The sequence below is a fragment of the Megascapheus bottae genome, chromosome 17, assembly GCF_031878675.1.
Source record: "Megascapheus bottae isolate mThoBot1 chromosome 17, mThoBot2.hap1, whole genome shotgun sequence".
Taxonomy (NCBI): Eukaryota; Metazoa; Chordata; class Mammalia; order Rodentia; family Geomyidae; genus Megascapheus; species Megascapheus bottae.
Window position 1 is genome coordinate 51,243,367 of NC_143525.1, and position 9,213 is coordinate 51,252,579.

Genomic DNA, 9,213 nt, shown 5'->3' on the forward strand with positions numbered 1-9,213 from the left:
GTCCAGCCAGACAGGCCCAGCTCCACATTACTGAGACTGGAACCTTATTTTTCCCAGACAGACTGGGGCTTCCGGGACCCTGGCCCTGACTCAAGGCCGTGGCACCAGGCAGCAACGCTGGCCTTGGTCTCTGAACTTCCCACACTCTCTGCTTTCAGAGGCCAGAAAGAAATTTCTGTAAGGCTTTTCTTCTAGAACAATGCATTTCTCTGCTGAGTTGGTCTTTTTCATTTTGTTTTGTTTCGTCAGTCCTGGGGTTGAACTCAGGGCCTTGGCGCTGTCCATGAGCCATTCTGCTCAAGGCCAGGGCTCTACCACTTTGAGCCACAGTGACGCTTCTGGTTCTCCAGTAGTCCACTGCAGATAAGATTCTCATGAACTCCTGCTCGGTCCTCAGATCTCAGCCTCCCGAGTAGCTAGGATTACAGGCGTGAGCCAACATTACCTGTGCGGTTTATTTTTATTATTATTCATTAAAGATTAAGATTATAGCTGGGCACGGTGGCTCATACTTGTAATCCTAGCTACTCGGGAGGCTGAGATCTGAGGACTGTGGTTCAAAACCAGCCTGGGTCAAAACATCTGTGAGATGCATCTCCAATTAACCAGCAAAAGGCCAGAAGTGGAGCTGTGGCTCAACTGGTAGAGCACCAGCCTTGAGCAAAGAGCTCAGGGATAGGGGGTGTGGGGGGGAGGGAAATGGGTACCAAGACATGTGAAAGGGTATCAATGTATGTGAATTAATGCACCTTCTATCTGGCAAATATCATGTAACCCTTTTACTAATTACAATAAAAAAAAAAAAAAAGAGCTCAGGGATAGTGTCCAGGCCCTGAGTTCAAGCCCCAGGGCCAACACATGTCCACGCATGTGTACACACAGGTGTGAACACACACGCACACACAGATCAGGATTACAGTATTTTCTCTAAAGTTACCAATGTGGTATATCTGAAAAAAATAATTTCTTTTCTGCTTTAGAAGGAAACACTCAAGTTACCATCGCAATGCCACGTCAACAGTGTGTGCCAAGGGGATTCTGAGTGAACCGTCAGGAGGGTCTGCAGGAGAGACAGAGGCAGGGCAGGGCCCCACACCGCACAGCCCAATCAGCCCTGTTCCCCGCCCCGCCTGCCCGCCCCCCCTGCCCTCCCCCTGCTGGCGGGTGTCGGATCCTCATCCTGTCCCCCCCTGCCCGCCCCCCCACCCGCCCCCTGCTGGCGGGTGTCAGAGCCTCATCCTGTCCTCCCCTGCCTGCCCACCCCCTGCTGGCGGGTGTTGGAGCCTCATCCTGTCCCCCCCTGCCCGCCCCCCCACCCGCCCCCTGCTGGCGGGTGTCAGAGCCTCATCCTGTCCTCCCCTGCCTGCCCACCCCCTGCTGGCGGGTGTTGGAGCCTCATCCTGTCCGCCCCAGGCCCAGGAGCCGGGCAAGTGTCCCAGCTTCACTCTGCCCGGCCCAGCACGGCGGGCTCTCACCTCTGCCCAGCATGGCACGGCGGGCTCTCGCCTCTGCCCGGCCCAGCACGGCGGGCTCTCGCCTCTGCCCGGCCCAGCACGGCGGGCTCTCGCCTCTGCCCGGCATGGCACGGCGGGCTCTCACCTCTGCCCGGCCCAGCATGGCGGGCTCTCACCTCTGCCCAGCATGGCACGGCGGGCTCTCACCTCTGCCCAGCATGGCACGGCGGGCTCTCGCCTCTGCCCAGCATGGCACGGCGGGCTCTCGCCTCTGCCCGGCCCAGCATGGCGGGCTCTCGCCTCTGCCCAGCATGGCACGGCGGGCTCTCGCCTCTGTGGCACTGGGATAAGGGGTGGAATCTGGTGAGGGGCCGGTACCCTCTTCATCTCCTGGACTCCATCTTAAGAGTGTTCCAGAAGCCAAAACAGCTTTCAGGAGAACAGGTGTATTTCATGGAGAAGTCAGTGGTGAGGTGGGGACCAGTCAGAGGGGAGGTCACGGGGTGGGGACCGTGGGGGTCACAGGCCGGGCAGCTTTTGAAGAAAGAGGAGGAGCAGAGGGACTCAGGCTAGGCCTGGGTCCTGCCCCAGCCCCGGCGAGCACCGGGAGGCCGGGCTCCTCCTAGCCCTGAGCAGGGAAGGACATCGCTGCCGTCCATGCGCGCCAGTGCCGCATCTCCAGTCCAGTCCCTGCGCAAGGAAGGCCGTCACGGCTCCGCCATCTGGAATGCAGAGGTGACGGCCAGCTGTGGATGGACCCGTGCTGCCTGTGACCACTCTGGGGTCCCCCTCTGAGGCTCCCCCGTGCACCCCAGGCCCGGGTCCACCACAGGTGCCATTTAGCTCCCACTGGCTCTGTTTAATTCCTCCTCTGAGAGGAGGCAGGGTGAGAGCTAGGCTTGACCAGCAAGAGACCCCAACGTGGACCCCAAGGCAGACCTCAGGCCTACATCCGTGCGAGACCCCCGCACAGACCCTCACAGGCACAGGTCTGCCCTCAAGGCAGGCTACCCTGGGCTGGCTGGGTGTGCACACGCACACGGAGCTGACACACGCAGGGTGTGTGCACCCCGGGCCTTAGCCTGGACGCCCACCCGCCCTCCCTCCCTCCCGGCGCACGGGCCTCTGGTCTAACACGAGCTTGCACAGCCATCCATGGTGGAGGCGCCGCAGGTCCTCCTGGCCCCCTGGGTGTGATCTAGGGATGCCCCCCAGCCCTCGCCAGGCCGGGCCACATACCCGCTGGAAGCTGCAGGAGTGGCAGGGCCTGAACCAGGAGAGCAGGCCCGTCACCGTGACCGCCAGCACCAGCACGAGGACCGTGGCCGTGACGCCGTCTCGTCCCCGGGGCCCCACTGCCGCCCTGGCTGTGCTGGGCTGGATCTGGGGGGGCAGGCCTGGGCAGACGTGGGGTGTTGGTCTGCACCCTAGCTCTCTGCAGCCCCCCTCACCTCACTCATGCTCACCCTGCTCTCCCCCAGCCACCTCCCTCCACTGCCTCCCTCCAAGGACCTCCAGGCAGAGTGGGCACAGATGCTGCCCTGGCTGGACAGGGGAGCAGGGGCTTGAGGAGGGGGGCGTTGGGAGGAGGGGTTGGAGGAGAGGATTGTGAGTGGGGCTGGGAGGAGGGCAGGAGCAGCCTGGATCTGGTACCTTGGGGCAGAGGTCTACTCACCCCTGGAGGCCATGGCAAGTCCTGGGCCTGCTGCCGGCTGTTGGTCTGGGGGCTCTGCCGGGAGATGCCAGGAGGTTGGGCCCATCCCCCACCCCAGCCCAGATGTAGGCTTCCGGATGGAGCTCCTGGTCCCCAGGGGTCAGGTGAGCACAGAGGACGAACTCGGGCAGGGGACAGGCTGTGGGGACCTGCCACTCTGCCGTGGAGGAGGAAGGCTGGGGGCTGGGGGCTCAGGTGGGGGAGGGCAGGCTTGTGAGGTGGCAGAGGGCAGGAGCTTCCTCTCCCTCTCCCTCTTCTCCCTCCTCTTTCTTTCCCCCTCCTTTCTCTCTCCCTTCTCCCTCCCTTCTTCTTATCTCCCCCACCCTCCCCTCTCTTCCTCTCTCTCTCTCCTATCTCCTCCCCCTCCTTTCCCTCTCCTCCTCTCCCTCCCCTCCCCGTCTTTGTCCTCACCCAGCACGCTCAGGAAGACGCTCCTGTGATTCAGCTGGTGTCCGTGCAGACGCCAGGAGTACAGCCCCGCGTGGCTGTCCTGTGCGGGCTCCACCACCAGCTGGGCCCGGCCCCCTTGAACCAGGAGCTGCCAGCCGTCCTGGGAGGAGACCCAGGAGCCTCCGGGGGGCAGGTCCACGCTGAAGACGGTCCTGTTCTCGCGGGGGCCGCTCAGGCGGAGGGTGATGTGCGTGAAGGGGTTGGAGATGTTGCAGGTCATCACGGCGCGCTGGCCCCTGGACACCGAGACCTCGCCCTGCGTGCAGGCGGGCTCGTCCCAGCCTGCGGGGGCACGGGTGGGCCGTGCGGGACATCAGGCCCACAGCCCGCAGTGAGAATAACCTGCCCCTAGGGAATGCTCCTCCACATCCCGCCTGGGAATCTGAGTGCCTGCCGGGCCCCTGGCTGTGTGAGCACCTGCACTGTGGACGGTTTAAAATGTGTTCTTGGTCTTTACAGAAGGGACTGCATGTGCAGCAGGACTGTGTGAACACAAAGTGACGCCTGGTCCAGGCTGCATGTGCTGGAGATGGGAGATGAGGCCGGTACAGGTCCCTGCCGTGGGGCTGAAGCCACACACAGAGCGTACTGTGGTGGGCAAGGTGAGGTGGAAGGAGAGAGAGATTGTGTGTGTGTGTGTGTGTGTGTGAGAGAGAGAGAGAGAGAGAGAGAGAGAGAGAGAGAGAGAGAGAGAGAGAGACAGACAGACAGACAGACAGACAGACAGACAAATACCCCATCCCTGTCCTGCCTGTGGAGGCGGCTCAAATTCAAAGCCCTTTGAGAGTCTTCACACCTGGGGCCCTGACATAGACTCCAGGTTTCCTGGGGGTGAGGCCTTGCCAGCACCCACGGCTCCTGGTCAGGGCCATTCCCAGGACCAGGCTGTCGGCCAGGTGTTGCTGGGCAAGACAACAGTGACAGGGCCAATCACGCATCACGGTGGAGTGTCGGGATTTCACAAGGAACTAAAGGTCCATCACCTATTCAGGCATTCCCTGCACACCTGCCCGGCCTCAGCCTGCCCCTCGCCCTCCTCCCTGCACACCTAGGCCGCCTCAGCCTGCCCCTCTTCCCCCTCCCTGCACACCTGGCCAGCCTCAGCCTGCCCCTCCTCCTCCTCCCTGCACACCTGCCCGGCCTCAGCCTGCCCCTCGCCCTCCTCCCTGCACACCAGGGCGGCCTCAGCCTACCCCTCCTCCTCCTCCCTGCACACCAGGGCGGCCTCAGCCTGCCCCTCCTCCTCCTCCATGCACACCGGGGCGGACCAGCTTGCCCCTCCTCCTCCTCCCTGCACACCTGGCCTGCCTCAGTCTGCCCCTCGTCCTCCTCCCTGCAAACCTGGGCGGCCTCAGCCTGCCCCTCCTCCTCCTCACTGCACACCTGGCGGCCTCAGCCTGCCCCTCCTCCTCCTCCCTGCACACCTGAGCGGCCTCAGCCTGCCCCACTCCTCCTCCCTGCACACCTGGGCAGCCTCAACCTGCCCCTCCCCCTCCTCCCGGCACACCTGGCCTGCCTCAGTCTGCCTCTCCTCCTCCTCCCTGCACACCTGGGCGGCCTCAGCCTACCCTTCTTCCTCCTCCCTGAACACCTGACCGGCCTCAACCTGCCCTTCTCCTCCTCCCTGTACTCCTGGCCTGCCTCAGCCTGCCCCTTCTCCTCTTCCCTGCACACCTGGGCGGCCTCAGCCTGCCCCTCTTCCTCCTCCCTGTACACCTGGCCTGCCTCAGCCTGCCCCTCCTCCTCCTCCCTGCACACCTGGCCTGCCTCAGCCTGCCCCTCCTCCTCCTCCCTGCACACCTGGCCTGCCTCAGCCTGCCCCTCCTCCTCCTACCTGCACACCTGGCCTGCCTGAGCCTGCCCCTCCTCCTCCTCCCTGCACACCTGGCCTGCCTCAGCCTGCCCCTCCTCCTCCTCCTCCCTGCACACCTGGCCTGCCTCAGCCTGGCCCTCCTCCTCCTCCTCCCTGCACACTGGCCTGCTTCAGCCTGCCCCTCCTCCTCCCACCTGCACACCTCCCCGGCCTCAGCCTCCCCCTCTTCCTCCTCCCTGCACACCTGGCCTGCCTCAGCCTGCCCCTCCTCCTCCTCCTCCCTGCACACCTGGCCTGCCTCAGCCTGGCCCTTCTCCTCCTCCCTGCACACCTGGCCTGCCTCAGCCTGCCCCTCCTCCTCCTCCTCCCTGCACCCTGGCCTGCCTCAGTTTGCTCCTCCTCCTCCTCCTCCTCCCTGCACACCTGGCCTGCCTCAGTCTCCTCTCCTCCTCCACCCTGCACACCTGGCCTGCCTCAGCCTGGCCCTCCTCCTTCTCCTCCCTGCACACTGGCCTGCTTCAGCCTGCCCCTCCTCCTCCTCCTCCCTGCACACCTGGCCTGCCTCAGCCTGGCCCTCCTCCTCCTCCTCCCTGCACACCTGGCCTGCCTCGGCCTGCCCCTCCTCCTCCCACCTGCACACCTCCCCGGCCTCAGCCTGCCCCTCTTCCTCCTCCCTGCACACCTGGCCTGCCTCAGTCTCCTCTCCTCCTCCTACCTGCACACCTGGCCCTCCTCAGCCTGCCCCTCTTCCTCCTCCCTGCAGAGCTGGCCTGCCTCAGTCTCCTCTCCTCCTCCTACCTGCACACCTGGCCCTCCTCAGCCTGCCCCTCTTCCTCCTCCCAGCACACCTGGACTGCCTCAGCCTGCCCCTCCTCTTCCTCCCTGCACACCTGGGTGGCCCAGCTTGCCCCTCCTCCTCCTTCCTGCACACCAGGCCTGCCTCAGTCTGCCCCTCCTCCTCCTCCCTGCACACCTGGGCGGCCTCAGCCTGCCCCTCCTCCTCCTCCCTGCACACCTGGGCGGCCTCAGCCTGCCCCTCCTCCTCCTCCCTGCACACCTGGGCGGCCTCAACCTGCCCCTCCTCCTCCTCCCTGCACACCTGGCCTGCCTCAGTCTGCCCCTTCTCCACCTCCCTCCACACCTGGGCGGCCTCAGCCTACCATTCTTTCTCCTCCCTGCACACCTGCCTGGCCTCAGCCTGCCCCTCCTCCTCCCACCTGCACACCTTCCCGGCCTCAGCCTGCCCTTCTTCCTCCTTCCTGCACACCTGGCCTGCCTCAGCCTGCCCCTCCTTCTCCTCCCTGCACACCTGAGCGGCCTCAGCCTGCCCCTCCTCCTCCTCCCTGCACACCTGGGCGGCCTCAGCCTGCCCCTCCTCCTCCTCCCTGCACACCTGGCCTGCACCAGTCTGCCCCTCTTCCTCCTCCCTGCACACCTGGCCTCCCTCAGCCTGCCCCTCCTCCTCCTCCCTGCACACCTGGCCTCCCTCAGCCTGCCACTCCTCCTCCCCTGCACACCTGTCCTGCCTCAGCCTGCCCCTCCTCCTCCTCCCTGCACACCTGGCCTGCCTCAGCCTGCCCCTCCTCCTCCTCCAAGTACACCTGGCCTGCCTCAGCCTGCCCCTCCTCCTCCTCCCTGCACACCTGGGCAGCCTCAGCCTGCCCCTCCTCCTCCTCCCTGCACACCTGGGCAGCCTCAGCCTGCTCCTCCTCCTCCTCCCTGCACACCTGACCTGCCTCAGCCTGCTCCTCCTCCTCTTCCCTGCACACCTGGCCTGCCTCAGTCTGCCCCTCTTCCTCCTTCCTGCACACCTGGTTGGCCTGCCTCAGCCTGCCCCTCCTCCTCCCCTGCACACCTGGGTGGCCTCAGCCTGCCCTTCTTCCTCCTCCCTGCACACCTGCCAGGCCTCAGCCTGCCCCTCCTCCTCCTCCCGGCACACCTGGCCTGCCTCAGCCTGCCCGTCCTCCTCCCCTGCACACCTGGCCTGCCTCAGCCTACCCCTCCTCCTCCTCCCTGCACACCTGGCCTGCCTCAGCCTACCCCTCCTCCTCCTCCATGTACACCTGGCCTGCCTCAGCCTGCCTCTCCTCCTCCTCCCTGCACACCAGGGCGGCCTCAGCCTGCCCCTCCTCCTCCTCCTCCCTGCACACCTGGCCTGCCTCAGCCTGCCCCTCCTCCTCCTCCCTGCACACCTGGGCGGCCTCAGCCTGCCCCTCCTCCTCCTCCTCCCTGCACACCTGGGCAGCCTCAACCTACCCCTCCTCCTCCTCCATGTACACCTGGCCTGCCTCAGCCTGCCCCTCCTCCTCCTCCCTGCACACCTGGCCTGCCTTAGTCTGCCCCTCCTCCTCCTCCCTGTACACCTGGCCTGCCTCAGCCTGCCCCTCCTCCTCCTCCCTGCACACCTGGCCTGCCTCAGCCTGCCTCTCCTCCTCCTCCCTGCACACCTGCCTCCCTCTAAGGTCCTGGTCTCTCCTTCTCTGTAACACCCCGCCATGCTCTGACAGTGACCCCACGAGTTGTTGGGATTTTGCTATTTCCAGGACCCATGGCTGCTGCCAGTTTCCGCTCAGGGGCCTTCCCCGCTCCCCACCTTTGGGGGTCCCATGTATGTGGCTCCCCACCACACCCCTTGCCCTGCCGTGCCCTCCAGCAGCTGGAGTGGGGACCCGGGACCTACGCTCGTTCTGAGCACTCAGGGCAGTGGCCAGGAGCAGGAGGGCCCCGAGCACTCTGGGAACGGGTTCAGGCACAGTGTGGTGGCCGCGGGTCGGCATGGTAGGCTGCAGGGAGGCCTCAGCTGTCCTTTGGGCAGGCCATCCGCTCCTGGAATGTCTCCTGGTGGGAAAAAAGCCCCAAGGTCAGCGGTTAAGGTGGGGGCTGGTCTGGAGTGGCGAGGCTGGCAGCGGGGACTCCAGTGCCCTCCTGACCACCCCTGTCTGGACACCGCAGCCCAGGCCCAGGCGGCCACCAGAGCAGCGCTTTCCCTCCCGTCCCTAGACTTGGCAAGCCCCCAGGCCGGCGCAGGGCGGGGTCACCCTCTCCGGCCAGTTCCTGGAGGTCACCCCTTCCCTGCCCACTCGTTTTCCTGACCTGTGTGGGCCACATCTCGCCACAGCCCTGCCTGGGGCCCTCTGTAGGGGCGGGGAGGGTGGCTGGAAGCCAGGAAAGAGCCGGCGCCCCTGACCTAGCCTTGCCTTGCCTCCCAAGCCCTGGTGGCATCGGGATGGCTGGACCCCCAGTGGCCGCTTCCTGCCTCCACCCAGAGCCATTTCCTGCAGCTCCCTGGCTTTGGCACATCCCGCACACGGGCTTGGACTTGTGGGGACTGTGGCGTCTGTGACTGGGTGCAGCGCTGTCCTCTGAGCCTGGCCCGCATGGCACGCAGCCCAGCTTTGCCCAGGGCGGGAGGCAGAGTCGCCTATCGGAGGACTTGGCTCCGAGGTCAGAGGCTACCTTGGTCCTCAGCTGGACTGAGATGGCAGCCTCAGCAGAGTGGTGTTTACACAGAACTTGCTGACCTACTGGACTGGGAGGCACAGCCTCCCGTGACCTTAGGACTTGGCCCTCTGGGGAGCTCCTGGCTGGCACAAGTTGCCCTTGGGGATTCCTCCACTCACAGGACAGGGCTGTCCAGCTTGGGGGCTTTCCACCTCACCAGGATGTCCTGTGCGGTACCCACACGCTCACCCTAACCACACACACGCTCACGTGCTCTCAACCTTGCTTCCTTCTGTGGTCTCCCTCAGGACCTGTGCTGCAGGTCACCATGCAGCTCCTGG

General features: G+C 65.1%; 1 protein-coding gene across 1 annotated transcript; it reads right to left on the minus strand.

Moving 5' to 3' along the window:
* Positions 1–2,073: 2,073 nt before the first annotated feature.
* On the minus strand, positions 2,074–8,265 carry LOC150052139 (secreted and transmembrane protein 1A-like). The gene is made up of 5 exons (XM_090351541.1): positions 8,112–8,265; positions 3,580–3,900; positions 3,130–3,183; positions 2,694–2,905; positions 2,074–2,176 (listed from the first exon to the last, which is right to left on the minus strand). Exons 1-5 carry the CDS (start codon positions 8,206–8,208, stop codon positions 2,162–2,164), a joined length of 699 nt encoding a protein of 232 aa, XP_090207667.1. The 5' UTR covers positions 8,209–8,265; the 3' UTR covers positions 2,074–2,161.
* Positions 8,266–9,213: the final 948 nt, after the last annotated feature.

Excerpts from the sequence above, each read along its gene's own strand:
- LOC150052139 (XM_090351541.1), bottom strand. The coding sequence starts at position 8,208 with ATGCCGACCCGCGGCCACCACACTGTGCCTGAACCCGTTCCCAGAGTG. Across the intron at positions 3,184-3,579 it reads CGTCTTCCTGAGCGTGCTGG|AGCCCCCAGACCAACAGCCG; the intron begins GTGAGGACAAAG and ends ATCTCCCGGCAG. Across the intron at positions 2,906-3,129 it reads ACTTGCCATGGCCTCCAGGG|GTGAGGGGGGCTGCAGAGAG; the intron begins GTGAGTAGACCT and ends AGCATGAGTGAG.